Raw genomic sequence first — 9,716 nt, forward strand, 5'->3', positions numbered from 1 at the left:
TTCTAGAAAAAAGGGACTTTTAAAGGGTCTTATTAGGGACACCCAGACACCTCATATACGCCCTGTATAAGACTATACGAAGGGTTATACGGGGCTCTATACGTCCTGTATAGGATTATACGGGACGTATTGGTTGATTTTTTTAGCAAAAAAAAGTGTGGTGTCCCTAGAATTCCCCCTTCTAAAACGGCCAAGTCCTCAAGGAGGAGATCTTGGGGCAGTTATATGCCCTAACTAAAAAAAGATGGCCCAAACAAACTTTTAAGAGTGACAAAAGAGGTGGGTATATTCACGTAGCCTTGGTTATGTATAGCCGCCCTCAAAGCCGATGTTATTCTGTTTCCTAACGCCAACTTGACGCTAAGTAGGTAAGAGGGAAAGTAACAAAGTGCCAATATGCATACATCATTAAGAAATCGTCAACAATAATATTATCAACTTAATATTAAAATCATAACCACATCACATGGTAGATAAGATAATAACAAATGCATGTGACAAGAAACCTCCATCGTTTACCATAAGAAAGCGTACACCCTGTAATTGGCTCCTATTCATTGACCATTTAATGAGATTACTCATGAAAATAGACATAAACTCCATATATATTCAAACCCTTCAACAACTCTATTACAATTATCTTTAATATCTTTCTTCTACGTTCATATCCTAAGAAATGTCAATGTCCATGTCAAGATTGATCGGCGATTCATCGATATCGGCACGCCCGTCACGTAATTTTGCATCTTTCTCGTGTAATCCGACGTCCCAAGCATCATTCTCAAAGAACAAAGATTTTTCATCTAATTACGATGTTCATGGTTTCAATACAAGAAGCTTGCGGTATGATCCCATGAAGACCATACCGCGAAGAAGCTTCGTTGTACGCAGCAATGTCACTCCACCTCCTGGTGTTCCTCTTCCTTCTGGATCACCTTCCGGTTCCATGTAAGCTTCGAATAACATCCAACTTTCTTGAAATCAATCCTTGTGTATATATTACTTTTCTGATTGTTTTCAATTTTCAGGAGAAATTGGATTGTGGGTATCGTATTAACATTTGTTTTACCCTTTTGCACGCATAAATGGGGGCCATTACTTTTACTAAAAAGTAAGATTAATTAATATATTCTCCCAATTTTTCTTCGTGTTAACTAAGGTTTTGTTAAACACTAAAACCTTTCATATTGAAGCAAATTTGGCTGCTTCGTTTCACCGGTTTAGAACTTAAAACGATGTGTAAACTAAACCGATTGTTAACCTTATCTATTTTAAGTTTTTTTATATAGGAAAATTGGAAATAAATAATCTCACCTTTTGTGTATTGGCCGATAATAATTCCACCTTTAAAAATCACTAGCAATGACCCCACTTTTTAACTATTTTTGTCTCACTGGTCATCCGTTAAAAAATACTTAACGTCGTTACGTTTTTTCCCTAGTTTCAAACCGATGTTTTAGGGCTTTTGATCGGAAGAATGATACGAGTCGACCGATGTAAAAATTATCTTGAAATGGTGATCCAAACGACGAAACAATGTTTCAATTCGGATGCTTGAATTTCAATTAACAAAAATCAAGCCATTTGAATCACCGTTTCGAAATAAGTTTTACATCAGACGACCCATATCGTTCTTCCGATCAAAAGCCCTAAATCATCGGTTTGAAACTAGGGAAAAAACATAACGACGTTAGTGTTTTTTAACGGAGGACCAGTGAGACAAAAATAGTTAAAATGTGGGACAATTGCTAGCGATTTTTAAAGGTAGGATTATTATCGGCTAATACAAAAAGGTAAGATTATTTATTTCCAATTTTTCTTTTATATAATATATATTTATATATATAAATTATATCAGTGAACCATTTTGGTTATTTTAAAGAACTTAATACAAACAATTTGGTTGGTTTGGGTGCTCAGTGATTAAACCAACCGGACCAGCCAGGTTTGTCATTTTTCAAAACCGTAGTTAGCGTTTCGTCCATGACCAAGACTCGTTTAATTTACACTATTAAAAATTCTTCCTACATGGTTAAATTTCTAACCTTTACAAACTCATGATTGTGTAGATAGGGTTGACAATGTGGTTAACACAGCTGAGTATATTATGGAAACTATCGAGGTGGTGGCTGAAAAAGTTGATAACGTGATCGATAATATTACCGATGATCTTCCTGAGAATAGCACAATTAGAAAAACCATGGAAGCCGTTGATGAACTTGTTGAAGGGGTAGCCAAGAGTGCTCATATCGCCAATAATATCATTGATAAGGTTTGATAATTCGATCTTAACTGGTCTACTTCCTCAATAATATATTGAAAATCAATTATTTTTGCGGTTAAACAATAATACCTATGGATAGATATATGTTACAAGTGGAGCGTGTAAATCTAAATATATATTAATTATTTTTTGATCCAAGTTCTTGCATATATATGTGTGCATTGTATTTTTTCTTTTTTTTTTCCATAGTATAACAAGATATCATGTATTATTATTCACGGAAATTAATACTCAAATTAAATATAAATAGTATCAATTTAAATGTCATTAATGTCCTTTTCTTTTTTTTTCAGCTAATACCTTACTTTGATTCATATAATCTGTACTTGTTAATATTCGTAGTTAGATTTTGAAAAAAAAAAATCCCATACTAAATATAGCATGATCTGAGTGTATGCTTTTTCATGGCCTTTATCTATAATAATATAATGATTGTTGTTAGACATAAAATAAATGAAATTAGCCATATTAGCAAAAATGAAAATAAATAAACTGGCACTAAACAATTAGTTTTAATATAAACTTTCAAAAAGAAATATAAAAATACAAAACCAATTTTAAATTTAATAAAAGAAAATAACTCAATTAGTTATAAAGTTGGGAGCCGATTTATTTGAAAGTTAGAAGTCAAAATTAAATTTTCATGATAATGGCGCAGGTGGAAGAAGTTGAAGATAGATTAGAGTCGATGATTCTTAATGAAGCTAAAGAGAAGGAGGTTCCCAAACAAGTTGTTACCGAGAAAATTCCTATGCAAGAACCAACGACCAAGTTGTAAAAATGTTAGAAATCAATAAAGATGGTCAACTTGTTAATGCTTGACCTAATAGTTAGGTTAATCATTGGAAGTTTAATGAAGTCGGGCAAGTTTTTAGAACTACGTTACGTCGTGAGAACTTTGAGAACCAAACAAAAAGCATGCTTTTTATTTTTAAAAAAATTTGAAAAAGGCGTTTATAAACTTTTAGAAGTATTTTTCGTCAAAACAAATTAAAAAACATCGTGATAATTTAAAAAAAAATGACAAAAATCTTCGTTTCAGCATGTTACATATTTAACAGCTTATGTAAAAATGCATCTAATATATGTAAAATGCAATAACATAATTTCTGTCAATTTTTTTAAAAAAATCTCTTTCCGTTTTTAACCCTTTTTCTTTTTTTCTTTTTACGAAAATACTCCTAAAAGTGTATAGAAACTCTTTCAAAATATTAAAAAAAAATTAAAAAACATGTTTTTGGTGATTTCTCACTACTCATACCAGTTCTCAAAGTATCCTAACCCTAACGTAATCAATTTGTTCAATTTATTTGTTTATTCCAACATGCAAGTGTTTGATTGTTAAAATATGTTGTTTTTCTTATGAAAAAGTAATTTCTTGTTTAAAGAACCATATTATGTCATTCTTATTTATTTTTTTATTATGAAAGGTTAAAATTATGCAAATTGTTCATTGATTACTTTGTAGAAATTAACAAATAAAGGATCCGCCTTTAGCAAAACTCTTCATGAAGCTAGTTTAAACACAATATAACTTACGAGGAAGATCGAGATTTGATTTAGGGATCATAATTTTGTCCTGAATATATGTACCCGTATCAATATAACATATTCGTTAGAGTATCGATACTCGTTTTGATTGATTTTAGTATAGGTACGTTTGGTATTTTGTATCCATTTGAAATATATAGAGATATTATTAGGATTCACTATATTTAATATCTAAAATAAATCCTTCAACCATATCATCATTGAAAGGTAATATACGATTTACAGAGCAATGAGCATGTCATTTTATATACAACTTTTATGGTTTATTTTTGTATTATGATTTATAAGTTTCATTTTGAGTTTGGCATTATATTTGGATGTGATATTAGTAGTGTTGGTACTCGTATTAATTTAGCCAATTTGGTACCAGTCTTGTACCCGTACCTAGAGCTATTCGGCTTTATTATTACGTGTACTGGTACAAAGATCGTTGAAGATTTGGGAAAGAAAAAAAAACAAAGCGCTAAAAAATCAATACCATAATGAAGCACTGTCCTAATAAAGTCAGTACGTGTATCATTAATCATTTTTATTAATTTTTGATACTGGTACAAATTAGGGTGATGTACCAATCTCATCTCTAATTTGGTTAACCATTTTGAAAGTTCAAACACCAACACTACTATACGTTGGTAAATATTTAAATAAAGTTTGGTTATATAACCAAATAGTTTTTGTCCCCTGTATTACGGGGGATTGTTTTATATTTGTCGTTTTTGATATTATGAATATATTTTTTTGAATTAAATTTAATTCATTATAAAGAAGTTTATAATATACGTGGACTTATTTTGATCCATTTATGTTTGGTTTTGTTCTTTTTGAATGAAATATTAAATGAATAATCTACTTAATGTTTTATATTTCTTTATTTGTGTTCATTTAAGTGTGTTTATTATATTTGTTTATGCTTGTTTGTGTTCTTTTACGTTTGTTCGTATATGTTCGTAATGCTGTAAACATTGATAAATTTTGTTTATTTTAAGGTGTGATTATTTTTGTCATTTCAAATAAAATGTATTCCATTCATTCATTTTTTTTTCCATTTAACAATACAAAGTAATGATTAATTTCATATTGTAACCAAATAGACAAAGGAATGTAATGACCCGTTTCATTCTCATGTCATTCCAATATTCTACCGTTTATTTCATTGCCACATACCAAACACACCATAGTTCTTTCTGTTGGGTTTCTATGGAATTTATAAACTTAGTTAACCATTTAACTAGTCACAATAAAGGCGGAAGCGTGATATTTACAAACTAAACATATGTATCCATGTGTTTATATATGTATATATTACAAGTTTATATAAGATATGTTCATGAACAACCTAGTTTATTCATGTCATAAGATTACCAATAATCTATTTATTAGAAACCCGAAGCAAGGATCAAATGATACGGAAAAACTAAACTATCAAAACTATAAACACTTACATTCTTAACCTTTTAAGAGTGTAGTTGATGTTGAAGAAGATGATGATGTTGATGCTAGACTTTCAAAGGGAAAATCCTCAAACGGAATATACCCCGAGCCTCCAACACACACCGAGCTATGTTAGGGAGCTTGAACACGAATAACCGAGACCCGAGACTCTTCTTTTGTTCTTGGCCGAAAAACCAAAAACCAAGAAAGAAAGAATGAGTTGTTCTTATTATTTTTTTTGAAAGTGTCTTGATATCAATATCTTTTTAAATCAAATCCTATCATGGTGTTAGGTTTTTAAGTCAAGTAACAAACACTCAACCTCCACTAAATCCATGACAAAACTTGACCAAAACTTTGGGGTGTGGGGCCCACCCAAAACCGGCCCCAAAATATATTTTTTTTTTTATTTTTTTTTATTTATTTTATACTTTATAAAATATATAAACACCCCATCTTTCATAAACCATTTTATAAAAGAACACATAGTTAAATAATCATTCCAATAATAATTATTTGAATAAATAAATTAACCAATTAATTTATTTAACACTTTCAAGTAGGTATTCAGAAACCCGATTTTCTGAATGTATCGTGTTCTGTATTTGTCTCATAGATCTTATCTTAACAAATACATTATAGGTGTGTGTCTAACTCGTTATTGGGTATGACCCGACTTGGATCAAACACAACTAGCCACATTAACCTAATTATGTGTCTCGGGCATACGGTATTCCAACAATCTCCCACTTGCACGTGACTCATAAGAAGTTAATGCTAATGGTGAATACCGCCTAACAACAGGTCACCACCCCTAGTGTGTTTGACTAAGTGCCATTCAATAACATCATCCCCTTCAAGTCCATACTTGATATGATACAGGTAAGTCTTATCATTATATCCCTTTGTTACTAGATGTCCTGTCAAATCGAAGAGACACAGAGTGATCATTCTCTCAATGATTTAACTTAACAGGCCTTAGACATCTAAACTCTCAACACATAAGAGGAACAAATCCCATCTTGACTGCATACATCCTCGTTGACATCTCATATGATATCTGAGCTCTTTCTTACACGTCATCGTGTTACCGAAATAACAAAGAAGAGAGTCAAGATATCAGACTTGATGAAAAACCAGATCCAATATGCATCTCAGGTCAAAGGACACAATGATACTCGCCTTTACTCAAGGATTACTTATGATCAGTTGCACTAACTCCATGCAGTGATCCTTGAGAGCGGATCATGTCCAATATTTGTATCCCACAAATATCTATGAACCTTAGTGGCAAACCTATGCCCTATATTCATCACATGAATATCAACCAATCCGGGTTCATAATAGTCTTAACTTCATACTTGTTCCCACAAGTATGATCGACTACGGACGTTTAGAACAACATAAGTCATTCATGGATTAAACATGCAAATATAGAACATAACTCATTGAATAATTAAAACAAAATTAATTTTCATGAGATACCCATTACATTCGTTCTTAAACACTAAATACAGATTAAATCCACTCACTAGAATACCGAAGTCCTAATGCACAAACATGACCCTCATGCTTTGGCCTATCGAGGAGCTTCGTGAGTGGGTCCGCAATATTTTGATCGGTATGAACTTTATGAATACATATCTTTCTCTTTTCAACTTCATCCCTTATGTAGTTGAATCTGCGCTCAATGTGCCTCGTTTTCTGATGAGCACGAGGCTCCTTGATCTGTGCAATAGCACCCTCATTGTCACAGAATATCTCTAGGGGCTCCTGAATGGTAGAGATAATCCCTAGATCCATGATGAACTTTTTCATCCATGCAGCCTCTTGGGCTGCCATTGAAGCGGCGATGTACTCAGATTCTGTAGTGGATAACGCGACAACATCCTGCTTCGAACTCTTCCAAGAGACAGCGCCTCCATTCAAAATGAAGACATATCCCGACTGTGACCGAGAATCATCTCGGTCAGTTTGGAAACTCGCATCCACGTAACCCTTTACGACGAGTTCCTCCTCACCAGACCCATATATTAAAAACATATCCTTAGTCCTTCTAAGGTATTTTAATATATTCTTGACAGCCATCCAATGACTGTCACCTGGGTTGTGCTGGTATCTACTCGTTATGCTTAAAGCATACGAGACGTCCGGTCTAGTGCACATCATTGCATACATAATAGATCCTATTGCCGAAGCATAAGGAACATGCTTCATCCTATCTTGCTCTTCCTTAGAGCTAGGACTTTGGGATGAGCTTAACACGGTTCCTCTAGGAATAGGTACCAAACCTTTCTTAGAGTTTTCCATCCTGAACCTTTTCAGGATTTTATCAATGTATGCACTTTGATTGAGTCCGATCAATTTCCTTTGTCTATCCCTATAGACCTTTATTCCCAAGATATATGTCGCTTCTCCAAGATCCTTAATTGAGAAACGACTACTTAACCATGATTTAACGCTTTCCATACTTGGTATATCATTTCCAAATAAAAGTATATCATCGACATACAAAATAAGGAACATGACTATACTCCCACTAGCCCATTTATACACACACGCCTCATCACCGTTTTGGACGAAACCAAACGCTTTGATTTCTTCATTAAAACGATGATTCCACATCCGTGATGCTTGTTTCAACCCGTAGATTGATTTCCTTAACTTACATACTTTGTCAGGATTAGATGGATCGACAAAACCTTCAGGCTGAACCATATGGACATCTTCCTCAAGATATCCATTAAGAAAAGCGGTCTTGACATCCATCTGCCATATCTCATAATCAAAATGAGCTGCAATGGCAAATAATATCCTGATCGACTTAAGCATCGCGACCGGCGAGAAGGTTTCATCATAATCAATCCCTTGAGTTTGTGTGAAACCTTTTGCTACAAGTCGTGCTTTGTAAGTATCTAGATTTCCATGCATATCGGTCTTCTTCTTGAAGACCCACTTATATCCAACCAGTTTGAAGTTAAGTGGACGATCAACCAATTCCCAAACCTTTTGCTACAAGCCATTTTTCACAATCAGGTTGTGACATAGCATCTTTGTAGGAGATCGGTTCATCCGAATCGACCAAGCAGCAACCATCCACGAGAAATCCATATCTCTCGGGAGGTTGACTAACCCTACTAGATCTGCGAGCAACGTGTGTATGATCAACCATTTGATCACCTTCAACATCCTCGTGTTGAAAGCTAGTATCGACCAACTGTGTATCATCCAGTGATTCTTGAACCTCTTCAAGTTCCACTCTCTTTTCACTAGGTCCTTCCATAAGGAACTTAGTTTCTAAGAAGTATCCTTTGCATGAAATAAACACTTTTTGTTCACTAGGATCATAGAATATATATCCTATATCATCCTTTGGGTATCCTATAAAGATACACCTGATGGATCGAGCCTCAAGCTTATTTGGGGTGTCACGTTTAACATAAACTATGCATCCCCATACCCTTAAATATGAAAAGGATGGAACCTTTCCATGCCACACTTCATAGGGTATTCGATCCACCTTTTTAGTCGGGGCCATATTCAAAATACGAGCCGCTGTAAGTAGCGCATATCCCCAAAATGATGGTGGTAGTGAGCTTCGTGCCATCATTGATCGAACCATGTCCAACAGTGTTCGATTCCTCCTCTCGGATACTCCGTTATGTTGAGGAGTACCAGGAGGAGTGAGCTGTGAAACAATTCCACAATCTCTAAGATGACTTTGAAAAGCATCACTTAGGTATTCGCCTCCTCTATCGGAGCGGAGTACCTTGATTGTTCGGTCGAGCTGATTTTGTACTTCATTTTGAAATTCCTTGAACATTTCAAAGGCTTCATGTTTGTTTCATTAGATACACATACCCATATCGACTAAAATCGTCGGTAAAGGTAATGAAGTACCTTTCACTATTCCTACTAGTGGGCTTGAGAGGTCCGCATACATCCGTATGTATGATACCTAACAAGTCCTTAGCCCTTTCATTTGTACCTTTAAAAGGTTCTTTGGTCATCTTGCCTTGAATACAAGATTCACACTCATCAAACGAACCTAACTCATTTGTTTTCAAAAGACCATTCTTTTGGAGAGTATTTACACGATTCTTGTTTATGTGTCCAAGACGACAATGCCAAATGTAGGAATCACTCAAATCCTTTTTGAGTCTTTTAGTGGAAGTTTGATATAATGAGCTATTTGAGGTATTGTCATGAACCAATTCATAAATACCGTTGTTTGGTACAGCTTTAAAATAAAAGATACCATTAGATGATACATGCATTTCTGATTTTACAAATTTAAAGTCAAAGTTACATTGTCTAAGAAGGTGCACGGAAATAATGTTCCTAGTCAAACTAGGAGCATACAAAACATTTCTCAAAACAACTTCCAAACCACTTGGAAGCGATAAAGTGAAGTCTCATCTAGCGACCACGTGCACCCTTGCACCGTTGC

At 34.1% G+C, this 9,716-nt stretch overlaps 1 protein-coding gene across 1 annotated transcript; it reads left to right on the plus strand.

The window, feature by feature from the left end:
- Nucleotides 1-607: 607 nt before the first annotated feature.
- On the plus strand, nt 608-3,062 carry LOC143591379 (uncharacterized). The gene is made up of 4 exons (XM_077071599.1): nt 608-948; nt 1,029-1,111; nt 2,070-2,272; nt 2,943-3,062. Exons 1-4 carry the CDS (start codon nt 677-679, stop codon nt 3,060-3,062), a joined length of 678 nt encoding a protein of 225 aa, XP_076927714.1. The 5' UTR covers nt 608-676.
- Nucleotides 3,063-9,716: the final 6,654 nt, after the last annotated feature.

This window comes from Bidens hawaiensis, unplaced genomic scaffold, assembly GCF_021521415.1.
Source record: "Bidens hawaiensis isolate Kalapana, Puna unplaced genomic scaffold, B.hawaiensis_p1.1 tig00039597_1, whole genome shotgun sequence".
In the NCBI taxonomy this organism is placed as follows: domain Eukaryota; kingdom Viridiplantae; phylum Streptophyta; class Magnoliopsida; order Asterales; family Asteraceae; genus Bidens; species Bidens hawaiensis.

Bases quoted from the DNA above. Each gene is read 5' to 3' on its own strand.
- LOC143591379 (XM_077071599.1), top strand. From the start codon at position 677: ATGTCAATGTCCATGTCAAGATTGATCGGCGATTCATCGATATCGGCA. The intron at 949-1,028 runs GTAAGCTTCGAA...TTCAATTTTCAG, and splicing joins GGATCACCTTCCGGTTCCAT to GAGAAATTGGATTGTGGGTA. The intron at 1,112-2,069 runs GTAAGATTAATT...ATGATTGTGTAG, and splicing joins GCCATTACTTTTACTAAAAA to ATAGGGTTGACAATGTGGTT.